Source organism: Lagopus muta, chromosome 25 (assembly GCF_023343835.1).
Source record: "Lagopus muta isolate bLagMut1 chromosome 25, bLagMut1 primary, whole genome shotgun sequence".
In the NCBI taxonomy this organism is placed as follows: Eukaryota; Metazoa; Chordata; class Aves; order Galliformes; family Phasianidae; genus Lagopus; species Lagopus muta.
Window position 1 is genome coordinate 250,963 of NC_064457.1, and position 27,262 is coordinate 278,224.

General features: G+C 46.3%; 1 protein-coding gene across 10 annotated transcripts; it reads right to left on the reverse strand.

Moving 5' to 3' along the window:
* Positions 1-108: 108 nt before the first annotated feature.
* ATP6V0A1 (ATPase H+ transporting V0 subunit a1) lies at positions 109-27,252 on the reverse strand. Of its 10 annotated transcripts, none has more exons than XM_048926618.1 (23): positions 27,000-27,252; positions 26,685-26,821; positions 26,461-26,539; positions 26,065-26,162; positions 25,403-25,531; positions 20,777-20,862; positions 19,844-19,970; positions 18,539-18,621; positions 17,774-17,867; positions 16,218-16,430; positions 15,470-15,620; positions 15,140-15,279; positions 14,240-14,397; positions 13,716-13,806; positions 12,864-12,982; positions 12,329-12,545; positions 11,683-11,790; positions 10,878-10,952; positions 8,463-8,570; positions 7,898-7,915; positions 6,038-6,155; positions 5,432-5,603; positions 109-1,207 (listed from the first exon to the last, which is right to left on the reverse strand). In XM_048926618.1, the coding sequence occupies exons 2-23, from the start codon at positions 26,799-26,801 to the stop codon at positions 1,114-1,116; spliced, it is 2,595 nt and encodes an 864-aa protein (XP_048782575.1). In that variant the 5' UTR covers positions 26,802-26,821; positions 27,000-27,252; the 3' UTR covers positions 109-1,113. The 10 variants fall into 10 exon arrangements, with proteins under 10 accessions (XP_048782575.1, XP_048782573.1, XP_048782576.1 ...); XM_048926616.1 differs by having other exon boundaries at positions 20,777-20,880; XM_048926619.1 differs by having other exon boundaries at positions 20,777-20,859; positions 27,000-27,248.
* Between the last annotated feature and the right edge of the window lie 10 nt (positions 27,253-27,262).

Consider the following 27,262-nt stretch of genomic DNA (forward strand, 5'->3'; position numbering starts at 1 on the left):
GCCATGGAGATGGGCGGGGCCATGGGGGGTGGGCGTGGCGTGGCGACCCTCTCCCTCCCGGCCGGAAGGGGGCGCTGTCAGTCCGCGGCGCTGCAGGAAACGGGGAGGAAAAAGCAGCGCCTGGGAGCGGGAGGGACCCCGCACCGCCCGCAACTCCGCACCTCCGGTAACAGGCCAGAGGAACGGCCGCAGGACTCCCAGCTCCTGCCCGATCCCTGGGAGCAAAAAGAGACCGCAGCCTGCAGTGCAGCGCCTTTAATGCACGGCGACTTACATTAACGCATACAGCGATCCCCAGTCACGCGGTGGGTCTCGTTCCGCAGCCCGCACCGCCCCGCACCCCGTCGCTGCTCCCGCACATGGCGGCGGCGCTCCGCACGCACACGGCAGCGCTGCAGGAGATGCGCGCAGCTCTTCCACGGCTTCCGGCTCAACTCCAGGCTGGGGGGATTTGTGTTACTGTTCTACTCTGTTCACACACAATACAGCAACAACTAAAACTGACAGAGTTACACACAGCACAGCACACAGCACAACACAGCACAGCACTGCACCTCATCGGGCTGAGAAGGGCGGGGGCTGACCCATAATTTGCACAGGAGAAAAAGGGGCGTCGGCAGGGGACGGAGCGGAGCTGCTTTGCCATGCACATCTTCAGCGCCCCGCAGGGCCGCCCGGCACGGAGCTCGGGCAGCACGGGGCGCCGCAAGCAACGCAGGCATGGAAGCACACCGTGCAGCTCCGTGTCCGCGCCAAGGAACCACACACACAACTTCCTCCGAAATCTCTTTTCCTGAGCAGGAGGCTTTATGCAGGATGGAGGTACTGCGCCCTCCTGTCCCTGTGCTCCTCAGCCCACGTTATTCTCACAGTACCCTGACAGACCTGGCAGGAAATTCACAGCACAGCAGCACAGTTACACCACACTGACACGCCGTGCCGCAGCAGCGGTAACTTAAGGGAGAAGTTTCTTGATCAGGATCACTCATTAACCCAGGAACGTCAAAGCATGCGGCTTCCAGCTTCCTGGTCACACTCAGACTGCTGCAATAAGTTACATTCACTATGGGGACACAGACGGGACACGAAGCTCGGGGTGCAGCTCAGGGGATGCTAATCGTCAAACTTCCCCTCGCGGATGGTGTCAAAGGAGAACGGCAGGAACTTGAAGCCCGTGCCAGTGTAGAACTTGTTCTGGAACTCGATCCTGCAAGAGAAGGAAGGAAATTGCTCGTTAGGAAGGCGGGTCTCTCCTAGGAGTTAGAGATTAGCAAGTAGTTGCTTATTGACTATAAAAAGTAAAGCCTTAAAGATTATAGAGGTATATTTATAATATATTTACAATACTGTATTATAGAATTATACATATAGCATATATAATCTGACCTTTATAACAGATATAATGGAAGATGCTATAATGCAGCACTCCCACTGGCACAAAAACCATTCTGGTGTTTCTGGAGCACAGTCGCACTGCAGCAGCACTCCGATTCCACCCACAGGCAACAGGAAGAGCGACAAAAACAGGAAGAAGTCCCTGACCATGCTTGCTGAGCAGCACACACGGTCACGTTACCAAAAGGCTGTTTCAGCTGCAGCAACACCCAGCCTCGTGATGCTGCTGACTTCCACCACCAGCAACTGCTGCTTGGTTACTGAGGCGCATTTGGTTTAAGCCCACACAGCTCCTGAGCTCAGGGCGTGCGCTCTGACAGGGCACGCAGCTCAGCCTGGTGTGCCCAATAACTCGGCTTAAAAAAAGAATTATTCTGGAGATCTGAGCAATGGGAACAGCCAAATAGGGGGAGAAAAAAGAATCCCGTGGGTCACGCTAAAAACAGGCATGGTGTTTCATGAGCCTCATGAGAAAAACTTTCCATTGCGTGGTCCACCAGAACAACAGGCCTGTAGGAATCAGGGGACAGCAAATGGCACGGCAGTTCAAAACAATTCAGAACAAGTAGAAAAAGACTCAGTTATTTTTTTTCCCAAATTGAAATCAAGGCAAAATCCAAAGTCGCTGGTATTTCAGGGCAAAAAGGGGTTTCTTGGCAGAGCTCAGGACTGAAACCTTCAAAACGTTTTCCCCGAGAGGTTCTGCTGCCTGTTGGTGTAGATGAGATCAGAGCGGCCTGCAGAGGAATCCCTGGGATGAGCAGGATTTTCCACGTGGGAGGAAGGGCTCCTCGCCAACAGGCGCCAGCTTTCAGGAACCTCAATCACCTCCATAAGTGACTCAGGAACGACTCCGTAAGCAACGGGAAAACAAGAGGCAGCTGGTTGGGTGTCTGACTCACACAGAACCCATTGTAAATGCAATTTTAACCCCAATGATGAGCTGTTCCAGCTGACCCTGACATCTGAAAGTGCCTTTTGGACAGACTGAGTTACAACCAGCCTCGGCTGAGTGCCTGAAACTCAAGGAGCGGCTGTTGGGAGCCTGGAGAACTGCTGAAGTGGTTCAACTAAATGCCACAGCTTAAACGTCTGAGTGTTTCCTGAACTGTGCAGAGGAACACCCAGATCCCGAGGTCCCTTCTGGAATCAGAAAATGCTGTCCCCAGGAACACTCCCTGTCTGTGTGCTATTTCTGCTGCTGAGCTGCATCTCAACATTGACCAAGTTCTGCAAGAGTATTTTACTGGACAGCACTGCCCTGTCGATAAACAGACAATGCTGTCTGGCAACTTGCATTAATGAAACAAACACCTTGCTTCAGATTTTTCTGTAGTGACAGCTGAGCGCTTGTCAGGCTGCAATTGCATGGATTTTCCAACAGGCAGTCACAGAATGTCCAAATGTCTGGAAAACCGGGCAGCTCACAGCCCCAACAGAAAGCAACTGGAGGGAGAGAGCAGGAAACCCAACTTTTGTTTGGTACGAAGGTAAATTCCTACGTGGTAGTTTTGGATTCTCAGTAGTGCTGAGGCGTGAGGCCTTTCAATGCATGAATTAGCGGCAAACGGCCCAGGCAGCACATGGTAAAGAAAAAACACACTTATGTTTCTCTCAAGTCCACAAGAAGCATGAGCGCCTCCCAGGGATGTCCAAGTCAGGCCTAAAACAGAGCCTAAAATGCTGCTTTAGGCTGAAGGTGGCTGCACTGAAACTATTTCTGCATCAACCCATGATGCTGGGAGCCTGCTTTGCTTCCAGTTACCATTTTCTCCTTTTGGACAAAGTGTGTTTGCTCAACTGGAATATCTGACTAGATTTAAAGAAAAGATACATTAACATCAATGTCAAACTAGAAAGCAAAAAAAAAAGAAAAAACAAACACAGCATTATATTTCAGTACAGTGATGTTGCAATGAAAGGAATAGTTAAGGCAGCTACCAAGCTCCAGCAGAACTGATATGGAATCGCAATCTTGGCAGCACTTTGAGTACTTTCTCCACCCCAAAACGCCCCAGAAGAACCCAGCCTGCAGAAGGAATGCATGCTTTCTGCAAAAGCACACAGCAAGTCCTCCTCAACTGGCACTGGTAGGTAGAACTCTCAGAAGAACCCACTCTTCTCACTAACGAGATGTGTGCTAAATGATTCCCTTTCCAGGAAGGCTGAACCACCCACACCTTCAGAATTCCAGATAGGTGACTCTCCTCCCAGAGTAACAAAATCCGATCTGCTCCTCCCAGCACAGATGTTTTGTCCCCCTCCCCCATACACACACCATTGGAAGTTTACCAATTTCAGGTTTGGAAACAAAAAGGGATGTTAACAGCACGTTGTTTTGAACATCTGCAGGTGCACTTTTCACTCCACTGATACTGGAAATCCAAACAAAAGCAAAACAATCCCAGCACATCACATTCAGTCTGAAGTAGTGCCTTCAGATTGCTTTTCAGAGACTAAACTTGAGCAGGTTCTATCTTGGAGAATGTAATTTAAGGTTTTACAAGTTTGAAACACGTTCAGGGGAAATATGACTGAAGAGCTTCAGTTCTGCAGCTCCCAACAAGGCCCTGCTACGCTGTGCATAACACCTGTGACTTGCGTGCTTACTGCTGCTGCTTAGTTGTTTTTTTTTTCCTCTTTGCTTGCCATTCATGCATCTATCTTCCCTTTACACATTTCCAGATCATTTTAATCACATTTTACAATGTGAAAAACTCTCTTTGCTGAGCTGTATCCTCTCACTCACACTTGATTCAGATGCTTTGTGAGCAGTATCCTTAAATGCAGTCTGATTATTAACACAAAATTGGTATCTACAGAAAAAAACCAAATAAATGAACAAAAACAAGAACACACTTTCCTAACTGAGGCCATTCCTTTGAGTAAGCAGGGTTACATCTGCCAAAGAAGAGCACTCAGAAACGTGCACCTCCTGTTATGCAGCAACGCGCCACCAAGCGCCACGCTCCAGACAAACAAGATTTTAAAAATCTTGTAGTTTGCACACACTGAAGACCAGGGACTCCACACACAGTTCTGCTCGCTCTGCTCTTGGACTGTTAGCAGCAGCACTGGGCAGGGTGTGCAGGACTCCCCTCACACTGACGCAACATGCAGTACGGTGACAGCAGTACGAGGATGAGGAAACGCCAGCCAGCAAGAAGGCCTCCAGTGCCTGGTATGAAGATTCCTAGGCCAGAAGCCAGGAAAACAAACAGAAGCACCACCCAGCAGCCATTTCCAGCAGCAGCCCCCACATGGGCTCCCTCAGCACAAGATGGCCACAGCCAGCCCTGCATTTCCTGGTCCACCTCCACTCACTTTGCTACAGGGACGGCCGGAACATCTCAGTGCTCACCCAAGTAGGCTGTCAGCACAGAGAGCAAAGGGACGCAGTTACCACTGCTGAGAAACTGGAGGAAAGTGCAAAAAAGGGCGTTTCTGCTCGCTTTTGAAAGGCACAGACTTCCCACTTGGGAGACTGCTTTTAAAAAGTGTTCAGAACAGTTTTTCTTCCATTTAAGCAAAACAGAAAGCTCCTTCTGAACTTCACTTTGCAATCTGTGCTTACAGGACCAGGCAGAAGACCAAAGGACAGAACAAAAAGCGATCCTACTGAAAGCCAGAAGCACGTTCACTCACCTCGCACAGCGTTCCCATCCTACTATTCACAAAGCTCTGTCTGGTCTAATTCATTTTTAATTACAGTTCAGCTACTCTCCACAATTTCTAAGCAAGTTTATGATAAGGAGAGAGGAGAGCATTAACAGAATGAAGAGTGAAATCTCTGACCATATTTAAGACTTTCTGCTGTCAGAGCACATCTTCTATAGGATGTTTAGGGAAGAGTTATGGTCCTCCAGCACTTCTGACCATGACCAGCTCACCACAGCATTATCCACCACCACAGTGCTACAGCCTCACTCACTGCGTAACAACCAGCACGATCTTGTGGAAGATGTGCATTTCTCCACATGACATCAATCTCCTTTCCATGCTGAGCTCATGATTTCTGAGCATTGCTGTAACTCACCAGTGCAAGCGAAGAGCATGGAGGAAAGCAGACAGGCCCTCCATGACCAGGAGAATTGCCACCGTCAGGGTAGCAAAAGCAGCAAAAATGAAGAAAAGGCCAAAGCCTCCAGCCAGACTCCTCACGCTGAGCCCAGTGTGGATCACCATGGTCCACAGCACCTCCGAGAGCTCTGCCAGGAGAAGAGAGGAGAGGACTCATTTCAGAGCATCCAACCATGAGAGAGCTGCAGTTTTCTCATAGAGCAGAAACCGAGATCAAGAAAAAAAAATCTTCCACCGTAATGAAGTGGGAAACACAGGAGAGACAAGAGTTTTTGCAGGCAAGTATGTCAGGACATTGCTGCCCACTGCCGCACGCAGTGCAGGCCCACTGCTCAGCAGCCCTGTGCTTCATTCCGCTCTTCCAATCCCACCCATCCTTCCAGATCCAGGCGGCTGTCAGCAGGGTGCTGTGCACGTAGACAGTGGTGTTCACACACAGCTCTGCCCTCCTCCAGCAGCGCCCGAACCACAGAGCCGAGCTCTGGGGAAGCCGCCGGCGCTGCTGCCCTTTGCCCAGGCCATCGGTGACACTGAGCTGGATTCCCAGCCCAGGAGTACTCACGTGCGTGGGCTAAGCTGAGAGCCCAGAGCCTCAGGTAGGACGCAGTGTTGGAGATGCAGCCCAGGCAGTACTCAATGGTGTGGATGGCCTGGTACACCACAGTGTCAGCAAAGTCAAACTGCAAAGCAAACACAGAAGATGAAGAGAGCTGCGAGATGTGCAGGCAGGAAGGGCTGGGAGGACGAGCAACTACCTGGCGCTACCACCGAGGACATCGTGTTTGAACTCAGACACTGCTACTGTCTTCTCCTGGGTTAGCATGTCAGTTTTATGAATTAAAACCAAATTCCCCTGTCTGACTGGGTTTTGTAGAATCACAGTTCACTGCTGTAGTTTAATGATTGTTTTCATGCCCTATTGTACAAAATCAAGATATCTTGAATTCTGCCATTGACTTTGCCAGGAAAAGACTGTACAGCAACAAGATGGTGTTCGTATGAATTCACTGGTAAGCTGCATGTGCTTCTACAAGAACAGAGACGGTATGCCAAGTCAATACTGCGCACCGTTGTGAAAAGACCGCTTTGCAAAACATGACTTATCCTCTTTGAAAGCAAAAATAATGCACAAAGCAGTTTTGAGAAAGCCCTACCCGTACAATTCATGAATCTCTGAAATAATAATTAAGAAATCATAAGGAAGGAAGGACAGTTTCTTATTGTTCACCTTGTGAAAGCATTCCGTACATTTTGGATTTAATCTGTGCTTCAGAAACTGCTCATATTTAAGTCAAGTCATTGGTATTTTAAAGACATGGAGCAACCCGCATTGCAGGCATGCACAGCAGGCTGCGTGTGCTGACTGTGCTCTCAGCATACACAGGGCAGTAAATATCGTAAGCAGCAAAGTTAAACCAAGTGTCAGAAGTGCAATTCCTCCTCCACAGAGTGAGGGCTGCGACGTTCTTCAGCAAAAACTGTCCCAGCAAACAGTGCCACCTCCCAGCACACATCGCACACCAGCGTGCAACTGATGGAACGCGATGAGTATTTCAGCAATGACAATTCAGCTTCATGCAGCTGCTGGAGAGAATCCATCACTGTGCTGAAGGCTCAGCAGGACCCCTGCGTTGGGGTGGTTTTACACATTTTTCAGAGGATTACAGAATTAACACCAGTTCCACATGGAACTTTACACCACAGGTCCACCTTCCGCACAACAGAGCCACCTTCAGCATCATTTAAGACAACATCATTCTTGCAAAGCTACTCTACTTTCACGGCCTTTACATTTTTGTAACAAATTTGGTTACTGATCTCCTGACACCTGCAATGAATTCTGCACAGGAGTTCCTAAAACCCACTCAATACTCGTAATTCTTACAACTGTTTATGAATGAGCAGTTTCTCAGAACAGAGCCTCTCTTCTTACAGAAAAATGCAGGTTAATTAAGCTGCTGAACTATATGCAAACTGGGCCGGATTTGCTGTATTTTCTCATTGGCAACAACCAGTACTGTCCTTAAAATGGAAGTCAGTTAGGGGTGGGGGGGGGCATATCAGCTTTAAGTGTTTTATTGCAGTGCAGAATTACCAAAGACACAACATAAGGCAAATGAGACTTCTTTAGAAGCTTAAAGCATAAACTTCTCAGTTTCAGAGTTCTGGCTTAACAGCTTTCTGGGTGAACTAAGAGATCTGCAGACAGGGGATAAGACAGACAAGCTAAATAAATGAAGTAATCAGAGGTCTGTTAGTGGGTGCGACACTGTATGAAGGATTAAAGATGGCCTGCAGCGTGGCAATGGCTGGATCTTTTGGAAAAGATGCCATGACATAACGCTCAATTCAGTGTGTGGTTTACACCAATGGGAAATGTTCCAGATACACATGAGTGCAGCAAAGCTGGCTGTAGTCTTACCACCTCATCCTCTGTAGGCTTGAAAACATAAGTTCACATTTAGCGTGGTGTCTCAATCAACATTAATCATGAACACATTCAATCATCCCCTCCTAAACACGACACGGTGAAGCAGTAACAAATCACATGCACTACGTGGAGCAACAAACTCCCAAATTAAAAGAGATAGTCTCCTTTTTCTTCTCTACCAGCAGTAAGGCAAAGCAGGCAGTGCGACCCCAGCAGTCAGAACAAAGACAGGTAGGAACTCAATACTATAGAAAAATGGCTTTGGGTTGTGGCTAACAGTAGAGAAGCAAACAGCAAAAGCACTCTGCAACCCTCACTGCACAGCCTGTGAGATGGTGGTTCCTTCTAATGAAGACAAACAGAACTAAATTTCCCTTTGCCTGCAAATTATACTTTTTCCCCGCCTTGAAGTCCTGGGAATGACCAGAAGACTGCAGTACTTTACTGCTATGAAAACACTTCACTGAGAACGTTGCTATCTAAACAACTGGAAAATACAGCCAAACCAGCACGTTCTGTTCCCACGTGCACTGAGAGAGGACGCTCAGGTACTTACCTCCTCCCCCTCCTCAGAATGGGTCGACAACTGATCATGTTGGATGATCTCAGCATCCTCCTCTGTCGGTCCATTGCCCACCCGGATCCCACCAAAGTTGTGTGTTCCCTAATACACGCAGAAAAAGAAAGAATAAAAAGTGTTGTTTGTGGCTTACTATGACAGCAGAAGCTTCTTTTGACTCCGTGCACAGCAGCAGTTGCTCACAGAAGAAAACAAAATATTAAAGCCCAGGTTTAATCAGCTGTACAATTCCTTCTCTCAGTTTGGATAGAAAAGATGCTGAATCCTGTAAGGCTGGGAAAAAAGGTCTGAATAAATACTCGATACGTTCTATAAAGTAACTGCAAACCTAAGTAAAACAAATGCCCAATCTCTCATGAGGACGTTTGCTGTAACTGATGTGAACAGACCAATGTTTTGCACAACAGCAGCTGTGAAGCAAGCACGTAGAACCCGAGTGAAACACCACTGTTGTTGTAGGTGGGACAAGTCACACCGTGGCTCAGAAATGCACACACACCATGTCAGGCACAGCAACACACGTGGGAAATCAGACTTTCCCTCACATGGAAATTCTGCGTTGTGCAAGCAGTTCCTTTTATAGAGAACTGTTTTGACATTCAGCGTCTGGCAGCCATAAACCCACCGCACTCCAAGCAGAAAAGAATAAACCACAAACCAATCTGACACCCTCCGAGGCACCCAGTGACTGCAGTCACTGTTAACGTGAGGCTCACGGCAGGCACCTACAGCCTCACAGCCGAGAACGGACGCAGAGAGCTGCTCCCCATGACTGCGCTCTCAAGCTGAGCTTTTCTGCGCTGTAAATGTGCGCCACACTACGGAGGCCCGGCTGGCACATCACTATTTCTGGACTTCTGCTCAGCAAGTGGCACTGCACTACAGGATTCCTCCTTCCTGCCACGTGTTCCAAAGACATGGAATGCTTGTGACTGACCTGACGTGAACACATCCGACTCTGACCTACCTACAGAAGCAAACTAAAGTGCCACAAATGGGAACAAAATCCCCGTGTTCAGCCTCAGGAGTGTACTGGGGTCATCTGTGACATGGAATGCAAACAAACTACGTAGCAACATTAATTCTTGGTAAGTTTAGGGCTGGCAAAATGAAGCACTGAGATTCTGAGAGCCGACTGCTCTCACACTGCACGGCTCTGGCGTCCAGCAGCACTGCTGCTCAGCACGCTGTTCTTTAGCTCATCTGCTCTTAAAGGCCAGCTTCTGCTTAACGCTGAACGTTTGCCCAAAATATCAGACATGAATTTAAGATTTGGCTGGGATGTTTCTAAAAAAAATAAATCAGGCATTTATGCTCTGAAAACAGAAATAAGATGAAAACAGCCAGACTACATTTCTAGCTAAGATAGCACTTCTACTATGATTTTTATCACAGTAAAAAAAAATATCAGTAGTTACTGATAAATAGTATCAGTATTCCACTTCTGTGTTCCTGGTTGCATGAATCTGTACCTTGAAGCTCTTCCCTCACACTCAACTTGTGTCTGCTCTCTGCAGCCAAACTTCACACAGCTCCAAAAGCTCCAACCAACTTCACAGTTCTAACCACACTTCAAGCAAACATCTTCACTCACAGCTTCTCTTACTGGATGCACTTAATATGTTGGATGAATTATGCACAAGAGATGCACTGTCTTTTCTGACCTGTGTAGCTACTTAAGATTTCATAACAGAAACAGGAGCCAACAGCTAAGAAGTTGTCCCCAAATCACCTCTGACACAAAGTACAACGTGTTTCATAGCTTGAAAGACTTCATCTCGTTAGAGAGGTGGCATTCAGAACTAAAACCCATCTAAAATACGATGTACAGGGGAAGGGATGAAGTTCTGGAGCTGCTGCAATCTTTGCTCTCCCAGAAAGCTTTCACACTGAAGGGCTGCCTGTAGCTTATTTGTGCACCACCTCATTACAGCAGCTTGAAGTCAAAGTGCCACACAGGCACAGATGCCCCAAACCAGTAATTATTGCTGTGATGTTGGGAGGCCATCACTAAAATGCCTGGGAACACAATGTAAACAAAAATGCTTCAATGAAAGAAATCCTACTCTCGCTTAAACAAATATGCAAGAAAAGGAAAAAGGGGAACTTAACTTGGGGGGATGTGGCAGCAAGGTACTCTTGTGCCGCTCTGCAGGTTGTGATTTCAGCAACACTCCTGCAAAGAGGTGCCTGCATTCTGTGCGTATGTAACTATTATCCAGCAGCCTGGCAGCTCTTCCAGAATGCATCAGCTTTGCTGAACTTTGCTTTCCAAGAGAAAGTCTCTTTCACCCTAAAGGTGCAGTAGTCATTCACTTATGGAATTCAGGAACATTTCATGCTCTCGTTAATTCGATACAAATCCATCAGGTGATTTTTAAGTCCACTCACTGTTGCAGCCGCTGCTGCCTCTAGTGCCTGCGCGTTCGGGACTGTGCTGACCTGGGCCTCCACGGGCTGCCCTTCCTGATAGCGAATGGAAGAAAAGAAGGGAGGAGGAGGAAGACAAAAAGAGAAAGGGAGACGAATGGAGGGGACATGGGAGGATGAAAGATGGTCAGAGAAGGGAGAGGGAGTGTCTTTAACTGAACTGATCTTTGACTCGCTTAACATCCTAAAAGCTATCTGCCATACATGCAGGGAGAGTTTTCAAGTATCCCCAGTGCACACGTGCCAAGTTCCTGCATTTTCTAGGAAGGATTCTTTACAATACACTTGGAAACCTAGAGATTACCCCAGGAGATAGTCTCTCACATAAAAAAGAAATAGACTTGTGCTATCTTCTTTTTTAAACCATCTGAACTGCTTTACCAAAGATGGCTATTAAGTCTGCAGGCCAATGAAGCTAACTCCACTGCTTTTACATCATCACCCTAGCAAAGGCCCAGAAGTGCATCCAGCAACAAGTAAGACTGGGTTCCTGAACCAGCTGACAATGCTCAAGGCGGTTTTAGTGTTTCTTTCAATACCAACAGGCAGGGTTTTTAAAGCTGGTTTGACGCTGGATCCAGTTTGAGGAGCAGGCAGGCAATGCTTCGCCTCCAGTAACAGCCACCTGCCTCAATGGCCAGGAACACGCAGAGAGCCTTTACAGGTCTGTAACACTGTGTGAACCCACATACCAAGGACAAGGTGGAAAACAGCTTTTCAATTATAATTTGTTCTCATACTGAAAACATACAAAGTCGTCACCCACCAAGTGCTTTCTCCTTAAATACTGGTGGCGAAGGACCAGAGGTTTAGCTACCAGCATCCACGGCACGCACAGTAATGCCACCACCACGAGGAAACACTGGAGTCCTTTCTGTAAAAGAAAGAAGCCTCAGGTGATTTAGTGATAGTCCATGTTCACACAAACGCTTTCAGGCAGTCTTAAGCAACACGGAATGACTGAATTCCCAGAGTACGTGGATGCATCACACACTCTCTCCTCCAAGATGTGCTGTACTTGATACCTGACTGCAGCTGCCCACTGCCTGCACACAGCAGGTGGCACTGACACCGGTCAGATGAGGGGAAAGCCAAAAGATCCTGCAAGCAGCATTCACACGTGCTGCTGGGCGCAGAGGCACTGCACTGTAGGTGCAGGGCAACATTCCTACTGACTTCCCGCTGCTGATTTGGATCCACGTATTCTGGAGCCACAGCTGATGTGCTCAGACTGATATAAACTCTGCGCACAGAAAATCTGTCTTTCTTCCACATTACACAGCATCGGGCTTCAGAAACAATGCCACATTTCTTCTCTCACAAAGTGCTTAATTTTACAATGATTATAAGGTCGATCAAAGACAAATATCACAAAGCACCTCTGACCTTACGATTCAAAAAGCAGTACACACCTGCCCTTTATAAAGCATCTTGTTACTGGTATCACCATAGGAAAACAAGAACATGTTGATAAAATGTATTAGAAGGCTTGGGGCTTCCTTTGATGTGTGAGCATCGTAGGCTGTCCATTTATAGAAAATGAGAATAACGAGGTATCCAAACAGCGAGGACATGAAAATCATCTCTGGAATAAATCCAAGGTATATGTTCAGTGGCTTCTTAAAATATCTACAGGAAAATAAAAAGAGGAAAGTTTAAAATTACATTTAGTTTGCATTAGTCTGATGTAGGGCAAAAACTTCACATGAGAAGGAAAAAGGAGTTTGGTGACAAAACTGCAGAGGCTGTGCATTTCTGTAAGAGCTAGGGCTTAAACACAGTTAATTACTTGACTCGTGCAGTTATATGCACACACAGAAATAACTACTGTGCCCTTCAATCAGAAGGTTAAAGTCTGAGGTGTCTGCATCTTAAACTGATACACAAACTAGACCCAGAGAAATTCTCCCTCCTCTCCCATCAGAAAAACAGGAATCAAGCTCTTACATGTGGTTGAGAAGACTCAACATGACACCAAAGAGCATGTGGATAATGCCAAGAATCACAGACATTTTCATCTTAAATGAGTTGAGGAAGGCCAGTTTATTGTTGGCAATATTCCAGATCTGTGAAAAACAGCAACAGTGAGTCAGCCCAACACGGAGTGAAAGGAAAACACAAAAGAATGAAAACGTTCCGCTTCAGCTAACCCGTGTTTGTCATACAGAGATCTGCTCAGGAAAGCTCAGCAGACAACCTTTCTGATAAGAACCCTCACTGATCCCACCATCAGAGCAGGAATCAAACCTTGCTTATTTTCATTTTGCCAAAAGTAGCAGGAAAGGAGTGCAGAGGGCTGTTATCTCAACAGAAAACCTGTTCATACATTTCAACGAGAAATTACACATAACTTCTGACTTTCTGCCACCTCATCTTTCATGTAGAACACATGCAAATTTTTCTATCAAATCCTAAAAGCATAGGAGTAGCGTTATTGAAATAGGCAGCTACAAAACGACTGTTACTCAGAAATCACATTTCCAAGACTGACTGGAAAGAGAACTGGCTTTCTCCAAAGTAGGAAAAAAAGTAACTTCACAAAGCGATTTCTAAGTCTCATCCCAGATATGACTAAAATGCAGGTTGGAAAGGGTGAGGAAGAAATCTTCCATTGTCCCAAGAATAAGTCTTTCCATCCTGCACCTGCCTCTTTGGAACTAGATTCATTTTCATCATTCACAACTATTTCAAACACCCTTTGCTGGGATGTGGAAAACTTTCACAGTGATTCGAACAGACACTTTTGTGCTTACACACAGGATGTTCTTGAAGGACAGCAGAGGAAGGAAGAGCTCTTACCGGGTCGATGCCGAAGGGGTAGGGGCCACCAAACACTCCTGCTTCAGCAGGGTCCAGTTGAAGCAAAGGAGTAGTCTTAAGCAGTTCATCTCTGTTTGGGTGTAAGCAGATTATATAACATGTCAGCACAAGCAACGTTGACCTCCTTTTAAAACTAACAGCATTCTTCCTTGTGCGTGCAAGGGATATCTCAAAATGAGAGAACTGTAAGGTTCCCATGCAGCCCTGAAGATTTTCCAGGAACAGACCTGACTCTTGACCTGTTACGCTGCGTCACAAGGAAAAGACAGAGGGACAGGAATGGCGCTACGTCAATAAGAAAGGTGATAAAGTGCATCTTTGTGAGTTTCCTGAAAACAAGCAGGTTCGCAACTCGAGAGGTATCACATTTGCACCCCTCTTCCTATTCCACCTGAAACTGAGTCCAGAAGTTTTTGTCTTCCAGAACTGGTAAGACAACGGTGGAAGATAAATCACCTACTTGCCACTGTCACACTTCATTCAATTAAGAACTATTTACTCACGACCAATTGGCTTTGGAGAACATCGGCCGGACGCTCCATGACGAGCCGAACATATTGAGAGACTTGGAGAAGCAGTCGTTATAGATAAGGCCTGTGTAAGTGGAGAACAGCCCCATCAGCAGGATGATGTATCGACCACTAAAAACAGTGTTGAACATCTAATATGAAAGAGGAGAGGAGAAAGTCTGTGAGAACAAGGGACGTCTCATACAAACAGAACAGCAAAAGCAGGCAGCAGAACAAGCAATGCTGGCCCATGGACTGACAGCACAGCATCCGTTTTGAGGGACATCAAGGGTGCAAGAGGTAACTGTGCAAGAACAGAACCTGAATGTGGAGGATAAGCAGGCTGATTAGCTGAAGGGGATAAATTGCACTCCATGAGTGATGCAAACCCCAGCTGGCAGCACCACTTTGGAACTCAGCAGTGCTGACCCTGTTCCAGCTTTCTCCACGCTCTGTCCATGGACATTAACTGATTCATCTCCTATCAGTCTAAGCCCTGAGTGAAGCAGACTTGTCCAGAACAGCAAAAAAAGAACAAAAATAATTGAGATGCACACATTTGTGTGCACAAACACTAGGAGTTGTGCAATGATTGCAAGCCTTTATGATCCAATCTGGTTTTGGTTGATTCATTTACAGCAGCTTAGCTGTCCAACTGCACTCAATAAATGATTTCCTTCAAATGTCTAAAAGAAATAATTTCCTACAAATTTCTGAAAGCAAAATCAAAGAAACTGACTGTTACTATGAAGTGATGCAGCTCAGTCTATGCTGTACAGACTGGCATTCTGCTTGCGTGCTTCCTGTTTCAAGGAACAACAAAGGGGGAGATACAAGTAAATCCAGTCACAGCTCTGTACTGCACACAAAGCTGAGCACACCGCCTCTCCTTACCTCATTGTCACTTTTCTGTGACAGAATACGACTCTCCCTAAGCACCATCCAGATAGCAATCAGAGTCATCAGGATTCCGTGGCCAAAATCTCCAAACATCACAGCAAACAGAAACGGGAAGGTAATGATGGTATATGGGGCTGTAAGAGAAAGGCACTCCTGATGCACTGTATTTGACCAGGCCCAGATTTACTACAGTGCAGATTCCAAAGTTTGTTCCCCGCTGCCAAAGGCTGCAAAGTCCCATATTAGACATTTTCACACAGGACAGGCAATGGAGGAACACCATGACTAGAAATTACTTCATTACTTCTTGAAGTATGGATCTACCTGGATTTATTTCCCGATAAGTTCCAATGCCATAAGCATCAACAATGTTCTGAAAGCCACAGGTGAACTTGTTGGTTTTGTTGTATGTTGGTGGGGTTTGATTGGTTTGCATCCGATTTAAAATAGATGGGACAGTGGAACCACTGTGCTCCTGTTGTGGAAGTAAAAGAAAAAGAACAGATCAGGATTAGAAAATTCCTTGGGCCAATGGAAGACAGAGTAAAACATTTATTTCCTGCCAGCATTTGGAGAAGTACAGGCTTTCATTTTTGTAGACTGCTTCCCTGATGGAAGATACTTCAGCCGTTGAAGAAGGCTGCCGAATTTCCTCTGCTCTCCTGTCACGTAACAGCAGAAATAAAATTTTCAAGGCGCCCAACTCTTCATTTTTACCTGAGCAGAGGAAGTGAGCTTGCTAAAGCTCTGGATCGTTCCTTTAAGTTCCACTGCATGTAAAAACAGCAGGACTGCAAAGCACAGCCAGGCTGACCAAATGACTCCAACACAGGAAAATGTTTTATCACGGCACTTTCCTGAACTTGAAGGCTTACACAACATTTTTGTAGCTAAATGAGGTGCACAGCAGAATACCTATCAGCCACGACTCCTGCATGTTAGATAGACCCTCCTCTGTGAGGGCTGATTGGAGCAGTCTAAAGAAGCGGTTTCCAGAAAAATCAACTAATTCCTGTTGCATTTGCTGAGATCTGCTTGAACAGCAGACAGGAGCCGTGCAGCAGCTACTCACAGTGCCTCTCCGGAGGGCAAACTGGATAGAATCGAGGTCAGCAACAGGACACCAGACTTCAGCAATCAAGCACTTCTGTGTCACATCAATGTTGCACAGATTCAGGGTATGGTAGATGGCCTTCATCTTGCGGACTTTGATGAACCAGACCCGAATATTTTTAGCAGCTGCCTGCAGAACTCTCTGGCGGTGATCCTCTGTTTGGTTCAGCACCTTTCGTGGAAAATGAGACAAAGATGAGGCAAAATCAGCAGCCAAAACTCACAGCATACAAAGAGCACAGCAGGGCTGACCAACAAGACAAGCCTTATTCAACAGACAATGGATGAATAAGCCCTGGCCCCATCCATGCACAGCACTTCCACACGCTGTGAGCTTTAGTTCCCATACTAATTACTCCCTTCTGCTAAAAGGGTTAGGGCTTCTTTCCAGGTATAGTCTGACTACTTTCCTCCTCCAATCCCAAGGTCAGTGGGCATTTCAAACAATGAGCTAAGCTGTTCAGAGACAACAGAGAACATTCTTTCCTCCACCCAGGTTAAAAGAGCAGAGAAGAGTTCTGCAGGCGATCCACACAGCACCTGAAAACCCCCTAAAAACCCCTAATAACATCATAACACTTTTTTTTTTTTTTCCCTGAAAAGGATAAAGTGTGTTTTACTAAGAGTATTTTCCAACTGGAACGTGTCTAACTCAGGCAAAGTCAGATTCCCAGCCTGGAAAGTCTGAGACTCAAGGGAAAGTGAGGACACAGGGCACAGCTATCACATGCAGCTCTGAATGTTAAGTCAAATTGCTTCTGCATTCTTATCTACTTTACTAAACAGCTGCACCACAAATCTCCCAGCCCGATACGGGTTCTGTATCAAATAAGCCATTCAAATGCAACCATTTTTCCTTCTAGTTCCTGAACTTTCTCCTGATTTTCTCTTAAGATCCCTCTGGTTTTTCTGCATTATGACATACTGCCTTTTCTCCTTGAAGCAAATGTCAAATATTTCAGAGCTGGCACTTCATAGTTTTGTGTGCTGACTGCTTTTAAACAAGCATTTAGGCTGCTGCACAACAGTTTAATCACAATGCAGAAACTCTTTAGGAAAGCAGAAGGTGAAAACATGCAGACAGGCAGAAAAACTCGATAGGTTAAAATTAGCATCGTTATCTCAACATGGAGACAAGTTTAAAAATGTTTTCTAAGCTCTTGAAGATGAAACAGGCAATTATACAAGCATGCTTTCAGAGTTGGAAGCACAGTATCTTCTTACTCATGCACATTTCTCTCTGCTCCCTGGTATTCTGGTCTATATTGACACCATTTACATGTATATAATTAACTGCTCAGACACAGCAAAGACCAAACCACCACTCTCAAGTCTGAAAAAGAAAACAAGCAGAAAGCCTCCAGCAGCTTTCCTGCAGTGCTCAGCGCTGGTCTCAAGCTACCCTCAGCTGAAAATATGGTCACCTAACAAGGCCAAAACAATTCTCTTTAATAGGACCCAAAGATGAATTTAACTATTAATTACACAAACAAGTACTGACTGCATTTATTTTACCATCTGGAGATCATCAATTCTGGTGTTGACACCAGAAGCCATTTCCTTCCGCTCCTGTGGTGTTTCTGGGCATGGGTAGAGGGAGGCACGGAATCTGAAAGACACACAGGCAGCCTTAGTAACAAAGATGGGAGAAACATTAACCCACAGGGAAACAGATGGCTGAGACTAAACACAGAAATAAAGCAAGGAGCATCTTAATGTCAGCAAAGCCAGCCAAGCACTGCTTCAGCCTTCAAATCAGACGGGTACAGAAGTTTGCTTAAGGCCAAAACAAAGTTGAATACTGAAGAAACAAAAAGCAAACCAAACACCACCTCTGCTCCCTGCACCGACAGTCTAAAAGCACCATTGTGAAGTCGATTGGCCACCCAGTTCAGGGTGCTCCTATCATGCCAACGCAGCTGCTGCTAGAAGCAGTCACTGCTGGTCTCCTGTGACAGTGCTGCCTGCTGGCAGCCTGACAGATCTGCGTGAGAGTTCAGCACAAAGCCCATTGCTTTTAGGCATTCTCTAACACAAAGCAGTTGTCTGCTTTGAGCGCTACAGGCTTAGGAGCAGCCAGCGTGACTGCAAATGATACAGCTATATCTGGTACATTTTATTTGCTGTCAAAGTATGTACTTCCACAGTCATCGCAGAGCAAGGAGCTGAAAACTGTGGATATGAAGCCATTTCAACGTGTTTCAAATATTTGAGAGCGTTCTTCTCAGTGTTACACGCGGCAAGATGCCCAGCTCTAAGACTTCCAAGTAACTTGCGTACCCTTCACATATCTTCTTGACTCTGTTCTTCAACTGGTCACCTTGGAAAAAGATGATAAATACAGACTTGTGCACATAGTCCCCCTAGAACAGAAGAAAGGGTGTGTTGTAACAGCTCAGCCAGCTCCAAATATCAGCATTACAGCGAGTTACAACAGTGTCCTACTTTCCCCTCATTGGAATCTGTACACATAGAGACCATAACTGCACAGCGAGTCAAGAATGCACCTTAACACAGAAAGTCACAAGGATCAGAGTCAGGGTTTCTTGGCCTCAATACTACTTCTGTATTTCTGTTTACTGAAGCAAAATGTTCTAGATTTTCTATCCTATCTCACAGAATAAACATGAAAATCTGGGAAAAATGGCCAGAAGAACAGGGATGCAATGAATAGATGTATCATCACTTACTGTGGGCAGCTGACGACAGAACCAAGCAAAAAGAGTGAACTAAAAAAAGATGGAGTTCAGCGGCCTTTTTTCTCCAGGGAGGCCAAGAGCACATTCTTTGCACAGCTGTTTTCATGTTGGTAGCCAGTTCCCCTTTCCTGCATTTGTTGACAAGTTATTGTTCTACTTCACTTAGGAAATATTTCCATAATGTCTAGAAATTAATTACATTAGGTGTAACCTCAATTTAAGGAAGTGCTGTGCATTAAAAACAAAGCCGCTCCTTGCTGACAGATAACTGAACAGGTCAGCGACCAGAAGTTAGGACAGGAGAACAAGGGAGCCTTGCATGAGAAACAGAGGCAATTAGTGAGTTTAATACGCCGCCTTCGTTCCAGTGCAGCCTTCATGCAGCCTTTTTTTTTTCCCCCACTTTAAGATCCAAAAATTTGCATATTGTCCACATATTTGAGCAGAGAGGACACCATGTAAAACCAGCCCCAGTTACAAGATTTACTAATTGTACTCACAAAAAAGCCAACCATTCTCAGGTTCGCACTTAAATTTCTGGTTAAGATATTATGAAAAGCACCAAGTTCAAAATGAATGAGCCACGGCTGCCACGCACTGCTGCTATCTGAAAGAGCCTCTCTTCCACAGAAGTCTAGTCCACGCACCAGCTGCACTTGTGTGCTTGTGGCAGACAGGCGACTACGCTCATCCCCCCTGCAGCAGGGCTTATCACCCACCTCTCCTTTTGTCACTGAAGCCTAAAATGCAGTAAGGAGGCACTGTGAAGAGCTGCAACACAAAAGCTTGCCTTGGTGGAGCTCAGGAGGGCAAGAGGCATAAAACTGTGAGTGGATCATTCTACACATCTGAGCCTTTAGCCACCGTAAAGGACGGGTAACTTTACCGTGACCGGGTCCTCCAGGGGGTTCTCAATTTCGGCCTGCCGCAGGAAGACGTTCCCTCGGCACACGCGCCACAGCATGCGCTCAAACGTGGGGAGCCGCTCGCGGTTGATCACCCCGGCCACAAACCTGGAGAGGCACAGCGTGAGCCCTGCGCCCACAGCACCGACACCAGCTGGAGCTCGGCAGCGTGGGGAAAGCTACAAAATCTCGTCTCGAAAGTCGTTCTTCGTGCATCGTGGGAAGTCCTCTGCATACGCAGAGATGGAACAAAAACAGCAGCACGACACCAAGCTCTGAGACTTAACAGAATTGTCCATTAGAAAAATTACTGACTAGAAGAGGACACAAATGCGTTTAGGCATACAGTTTCTAAGCCCACTGCTGCTCATTTCATCAGGCTCCTGGCACGTCACATGCAAAGGATTAGAGAGGTCAGCATTACCACTGACTGTGTTCTAGGCATGAGCTTCAGAAGACCCCACTGACCCAAATCCCCGTGCCCACACAGAGTCACACAGGTCTGGAAACAGCCCGGAAGCAGCTTCTTCCCAGGGCATGGATCCGTGGGTCCCTTCACCCCCTTGTCATGGAAACTAGCTAACAAACCTAACTGTGACAAAGATACAGAACCACCGTTTTCTCATGGTAGTACATGCTCACAGTTACTGGTTTCAACAAAGCTGTGAGAGCTCAGTGTCTGAAAAAGCAAACAGAACAATTTACAAGGAATAGACTAGCACAGTTCCTCATGTAGAAGTTCATGTATGCAGGACAAGAGCACAGACTGGCAGTCAGCTTTAGGTCAGCCTTCATCTGCTTCAAGCACAGTCTAAATCCTGCAACAACAGTGCTCAAAACACTGCAGACTCTGCAGGATGACCAAAAGGCAGCTGCGTTAACACAAGACAGAAGACAGCACAAATTGCCATTACCCAAGCCGCAGCGGGGCACCTCTTCCCATCTCGCTCGGCTCCAGGAGCGACGAGGATTCCTCCAACAGGTCTGGATCCGCCATCTGCTGATGATGCAATTCAGCCTGAATTCACAAATCAATTAACATCTAATGAAACTAGTTAGTGGCATGCAGGGAACGAGGAACCAGGAGATAGTTTGGGGAGACAAAAGTCAGAACAAAACAGCAGAAGAAGGAGACAGGTGATAGACAAGACAGCAAGAATCACACAAGGAGGAAAACAACAAGAGGAAAAGATGGAATGGCAAAGCAAAGCTCCTGAACAAGAAAGGTCTGAAGGCTGCTGCAACAGAACAAACAGGCTGTGGGATATATAAGTCTGAAGAAAGGTAGAATACCAAGAAACCTTTGCTTTAAATACAAGTTATGTTCCCAAGAACCTTTTTTTTTTTTTTTTTTTTTTTACTCATCTTTTCTGACATCTCAAAATGGAGAGAAAAAAAAAAGTAGATTCACTCTTGCCCTGTCTGAGCATTTTCTGCATATTAATAAAGATGCTGAAGGCACTCAGAGTGCCTGTGCAACTGCACACACAACACTGGCACAGACGGAAGGTCGTGGTTCATCTGAGTCTGGCAGTTCATCTAACCTTAGGGCAGCTTTCCACTCTGCAGTGCAGTCCTACAACCACGGTGCATGATGCACGTGCCCTGCCCATGTCTGCCTTCTGCCACGTCTCACACACAAGCCAATTCCCTTTCATCTTGGAACCAGGCGACAACCTTTCGATGGATTCCATGTTTCTCGTCACATTGCCGTGATGCAGATCTTGTTGCTGATTCTGACTGCAAGTGCCAGGTAACAATTGTTCCTTACTGGCTGTAAAAAATCCTCCCTCCAGGAAAAACACAGTTCTTGCACCTTAAAAGCATGCTTAGTGCTTAAATCCATTTATTCTTCAAGATATTTACCCCATTCACTGCACTTATTATCCCAGACAAGTGAGATGTATTGCTTAAGGCAGTCTGAGGACGCTTTCAATTCCTGACCAGTGGGCATTAAAACAGGAAGCAGTTCACACAGTCCCTCACTGCAGGAAATTTGCAGAGTAGAATTCCTGGGAACGTAGCTTGTAAGAATCAGCAGTTTGAGTCAGGAAGGATGCTCAGACCACATCCTCCCGTGCACCACCTTCGTATTTCATCCAGAGCCCCACAACACAGTGATTTCTACCTCTGCAGCTTATATAGAGAAATGGAGAAATGCACAGAGAGCCAAATTCTACCTTCTGTGAACAGCTCTTCCCCACCGCAGCGCAGGGGAGACTGCTACAAAACACCTGAAGGTAGAGTTTGAGAGCAGAACATGCAACACAGCCTTGCAAAAGCACACAGACAGTTTGTGAACACAGCACGCTGCCTTCATCTGTGCAACAGTCACACGATAGTTTTAGTGGAAAACTCAGCAATGTTCTACTTGCCTCCCAAATGGAAGCACTGTGGGCAAGGAAAGCTTTTGTAAGGCTGACAAAATGCAGCTCAATGGCTTGTCCACGCATTTGCTTTAGCTTACAGACGTTACAAAAGTAGGGGAGCCCCTAATTTACTTTGGAAAGGTAAAACGAAGCTCTGGTTCATTCATCTTTAACTCAACTTGTTGCAGCATCAAACAAACTCCATGAATATATTCACATTGTTTCCATAGAGGACACAACAAAAGTTTGGTACCCCAAAAGAAAACGTACACACTGAACATACCAGCAATCATTTGACATTAAGATCTCAGAACGTTGAAGAACAATGAGACAAAGTTAGGATTTCAAGAGGCTTGTATTGCATTTAACAGCCAGCAAGATGCTCTGATGATGCAGGGGAGGCAGTGCCAGTCAGGCTGAAGCACAGCTGCTGATCACCACATTTCAGCACACAGAACAAAAAATATCAGCACGTGTGAAAACTTTGGATCCTCCTCATTTGGGAGAGAGTTTGCATACATGTTTATCGCCACCTCTGACCCTCCTGGGGCTGCGCCCTTCCCGTGGGACAGCTCACAAAACAAAGAGGAGCCCTGCTCAGCAAAACTACCAAACAGCTTGTGGGAAAAAAAGATGGCTAGACTGGCTTCACTAAACAAGAATTTACATACAGAAGAATTTACTTGTATAAAAAAGAAAAAAAACAAATGTGTCACTTAAGTTTTTCTCCCAAGTGCTTTAATTTGATGATCATGCTCTTTCTACAAAGAAAATGGTGCGGTAAGATCCGCTCTGTTCTGGAAGTAAAGGTGTGTCAGTGTTAAAAGAGCTAACAAACAGAAAGTGGAGAGACCATAAGGAAATCAAAGGGCCATCAGCAATGATGCAGAAAGATGAAACTCCAGGAAATGTCCTTTGAGCAAGAGCTGCCTCCAGCAGTGAGCAAAACATCCAAGTCACTGTGAAGTTGTATTTATGTGTTTTTGTTGTTGCTGTGACATCAGGTCACACTCAGTTTTAAGTGTTCACCCTCATCAGCACCTTCACCCTCAAGGTATGAGGAAAGTTTAGTTTTCCACGCTCTCGATTCAGGTTCTGCTCTGTGCTGGCTCTGGATTGCTGCCCACAACACCATGCAATTCAAGCCCCTTCCAGGTCACGATCCAAACAAAAATCAATTTTCACAAGGACTACAAGGGATTCATTTCACCACCTCGCTTATTAACCCAGAGCCCAGGCAGAAATGACAGATGCGAAACAAACAGAAGAGAAGCAGATGATGAGAGAGTTAGAGGGAAGAGAGACGGGGACTGCATGCCATTAACCATTACTTTTCCAGTCTTCTTTTACGCTCACACTTTAGGATGCTTATGGCAAAACTTTCAGAGAAATCTCTCCAGCCCATACTGTTCTTTATAAGCAAAAACAAGAAGACTAAGAAAAGGAGCATAATCATCAACACAGCGTTGAAACAAGAAATGGCTCTGCTAACAAGAATGGTCATAGCAAGAACTGAAAGAGCTTCACAACCTCCCACCCCCACTGCAGAAACTCCAGACAGCAAATGCCAAATACAAAAGACTAAGTAGCACGCCATTTCTTGTGCAACTTATTACTATGAATAGCAAAATCTTGATTACAACTCATTAAAGTCTTCCAGTGTTGAAGGTACCGTACAAATGACAGCATGACAAAGTAAAGCATCAGTGTTTGAGGACACCTAGGACTGCACAATGCCCAGAAGGCCTGGGCTAGCCAGGACCTCACGCACAGCTTTCTGATCACAGTGTGAAGAGAAACAGTCAAAGTTTCGACAACTTCAGTGGATTTCACACATGGACTGCTCGGTTTGCTTCTATCTGCAGCAGTACGTGACGTTTTATTATTACAGAATACAATCACCAAGCAGGAGGATAAACATCTAAACCTTCACTGCCCAGTTCACGGAGGTCTGACAGATTTTTAAGTAGGAAATTAATTTTAGTATGTTCACACTGTCCTTGAAGAAAGGCAGTAGGCAGCTCTCGCTAGATGAGTGCAATTAATGCAAGTGCAAGAGGCTTTACTCAATATTCAGTTAGAACAGGAGAGCCAATCAGCATCTGAATGCAGCTATGTAACAGATTATTAAGTTCATGCTGGTCATCCACAGAGACTCTCAGCAACTTCCAGGTGGGCTTTCAACACTCGAAGACGAGTCTTTAAGCTCTGAACAAACCCCACGAGCAACCAACAGATCACACGGGCAGTGTCCACACCAGCAGCAAGGAAGGCCTGCTTTGGCACAGGAATAATCTTACTGCCTGAACAGGCACCATCCTGAGCCAAGAAAAAACCGTCAGGTAAACGGCCTGAAGTTTGCAGGAGCCCAGCTCCTCTTGATCACAGCCTTTGTGAACACCAGGAGCCACATCCAGTAAGAACTCTTTGATCAAATCGTTGATCAGAGGAGACTGGAGACATTCTCAGCAAAAACCGTGTCTTTACTACTCAACAGCCACACAGGAGCTCTTTGAGAAAACTCCCTGGGTTTTGAGATACTGATGCTTTAAGATGAAGGACAGGTTTTCTGTTATGCAGGCTTTAGGCCAACACACACAAGTGACACCAGAGATGTACGTCCCTCTCTGACCTGGCTCTCATTTGACAAAACGTTACTGATTTTAAGCGCTATTTTCCTCCAGAACTCACCTCTAAAAGTTTTGGGGGCTTGATCAAAGGTTCAACACATTAAAAATAAATCCATTAACTTCAGTGAACTTTGTCTTACGACTTAATGAACAACCTCCATACAACATTTCAAACACTGAAGTTTGATTTTAATACCTCGGTGTAACTGAGGCATGACTGCTTATCTGTACTCATCACGAAGAAACTCTTGCTCACTGTACCTGCAAATTTCCGTTCTGTCAACATGCTTTCAGAACTACTGGTATTTATTTTGCATATTTTTAGTGAAACCATTGTTTAAGTTAAAGAAAATTAAAGAGGTAAATCATGGGTGGCTATGCATAGTGCATGAGAAATGGAAAATAACTGAGAAGCTTTCCTAGATAAAGCAGGAAGATGAATCTGCTGCCCAAAACAACTGAAAATATTTGAGAATACAAATGGCAGTTTGGGGGAGAAGAACCTGCTGCCCAAGTGCCGACCCACCCCCGGTGTTCTGACCTCATCAAAAAACTGCTGAGTTTTACGCAGTATAAATTTTAACTCTGTCAGCTCCAAGAAGTTTCTTTTCAGAGCTTCCTGATTTGTGTTGATTTCTTTAAGCTCATTTTCAATTTTCTCAAAGTTTGCCTGCAAGAAAGAAGAGGAAAAAAAAAAGTGCCTTAAAGCAATTGAATAAATAAGTGCTATTAAATCTATTAAAACAACACAGGCTGCTTTATGCTCCCGTGAGATTCGCATACAATGATGGAGGCTGCACACAAACTATTTGTGACATTTTCTTCGGGCTGCTTGAAACACTCCAGACTCAGGCAGTCTCCACTACAGGACTCGCAGCATTCTTCACATCACCACAAGCCCTTAAAACCTCAGCTCTGACCCAGTCACTATAAAACGTGCTGCCAAACAGTTTTTCAGGAATTTCACTTCTTTAAGTGAGTCAAAGCACTGCCTTTCACTTTTAGCCGTATCTGCATAAATGTGAAAGCAAAACAGTGTTGGTGAATTAAAATCAAACTGATGATGAGGACGCGTTTCAAGTGAGTGGGGCCCATGGCTAATGAATCTCTACCACTAAATACAACAGATGTCTGCCCATGGAGCTGATGCCACATGCTTTCACCGAGGTCAAACACTACTTAAGTCTTAAGACACATTATTACCTCCAAATCAATCATGTCACGTGGAAATGGCACCTCTGGATTCTCACCCGTGTCCATGATAGGAATATTTGCTTTTTTGATCTCCTTTTCAACAAATCCTGAAAAGACAGTACCATCAACATTAGCTGAAAAGACACCTTAATGTCAAGTTGTCACTCCTTTAACCCACACCCATCAGCTGATCTGCGAGTCCTTTCACCTACAAGATGGTGCAATCGGACTATTTTTCAACCAGGAAATGAATCCTTGGATGCAGCCTGACTGGCTGACATACAGAAGAAAGGCAGCTTTCAGTTCTCCAAACTGCACTTTGCCTTTTAATGCTGTTCTAGGCTTACACTACGTTACTCGTTTCCCCATAAATGCTGCAGCACCGGGACGCAGCGAGGGACGTACGGAGCTTTCGGTCCATTTCTTCACACCTCCTGACTTCATTAACAAATTTCCGCTGGAACACATTCACGTCCGGGTTCAGCTGCCGAGAGAAAAACGTTTCCTCGACGCCACCCTTATGTCAGGGACCCCCAGATATGGGAGCGAGGGGGCAACGAGGGGGCAGGCGGGGAGCAGCGGGCCGCTCCCGTGGCCCGGCCGGTTCTCCTGCCTCCGCCGTCACTTACATCGCGGAACTGCACCTTCCCCAGCTCGCCCAGCTCGCTGACACAGCAATACGCGGCCTCGGACTGCAGGAAAAGCTGGGCCAAGGTCATCTCCTCGCTGCGGAACAGCTCCCCCATGGCGGCGCCCACCGCGGCCTCTGACGAAGAAGAGGCGATATAAGCACGGGAGGGGCCGGCCAGCCGGGCGGGCCTCCCCGCCGCCCCCTCACGGCGCCCTTCGAGCTCGCACGGGGGTGGAAGCGAAGCCTCAGCCCCGTAGGACAGAGGCCCCGCTGGGCCGCACGGGCCCGGTTCCGCCCGGTATCGCCGCCTTACCTGCCGGCACCACCCGCACCGCCTCGGCCACCGGCTGACCGGCAGCGACGCCCGGCTCTGACGTCACTACGCACGTCTCCTAGAGACGGCGCGACTCGCCGGGCCGCACCGGAAGTGACAACGCGGGAGGACCGGAAGCCGCGCGTTCTGCCGCACTGCGGCCCTTCTGACGTCACTGTGCGCCGTGCGACGGGCAATGACGTCACTTCCGGCGTGGCCGAGGTGTGAAGGCGCGGCCCGGCCTGGCGCGCGGGAAGCGGCCG

What these genes read in the sequence shown, in the direction of transcription:
- ATP6V0A1 (XM_048926616.1), bottom strand. Translation starts at nt 26,801, where the DNA reads ATGGGGGAGCTGTTCCGCAGCGAGGAGATGACCTTGGCCCAGCTTTTC. An exon ending in TTCTCCAAAGCCAATTGGTC is followed by an intron (nt 13,807 to 14,239) that starts GTGAGTAAATAG and finishes ACACCCAAACAG; the next exon opens with AGATGAACTGCTTAAGACTA. An exon ending in AGATGCTTTATAAAGGGCAG is followed by an intron (nt 11,791 to 12,328) that starts GTGTGTACTGCT and finishes TTTCTTTTACAG; the next exon opens with AAAGGACTCCAGTGTTTCCT.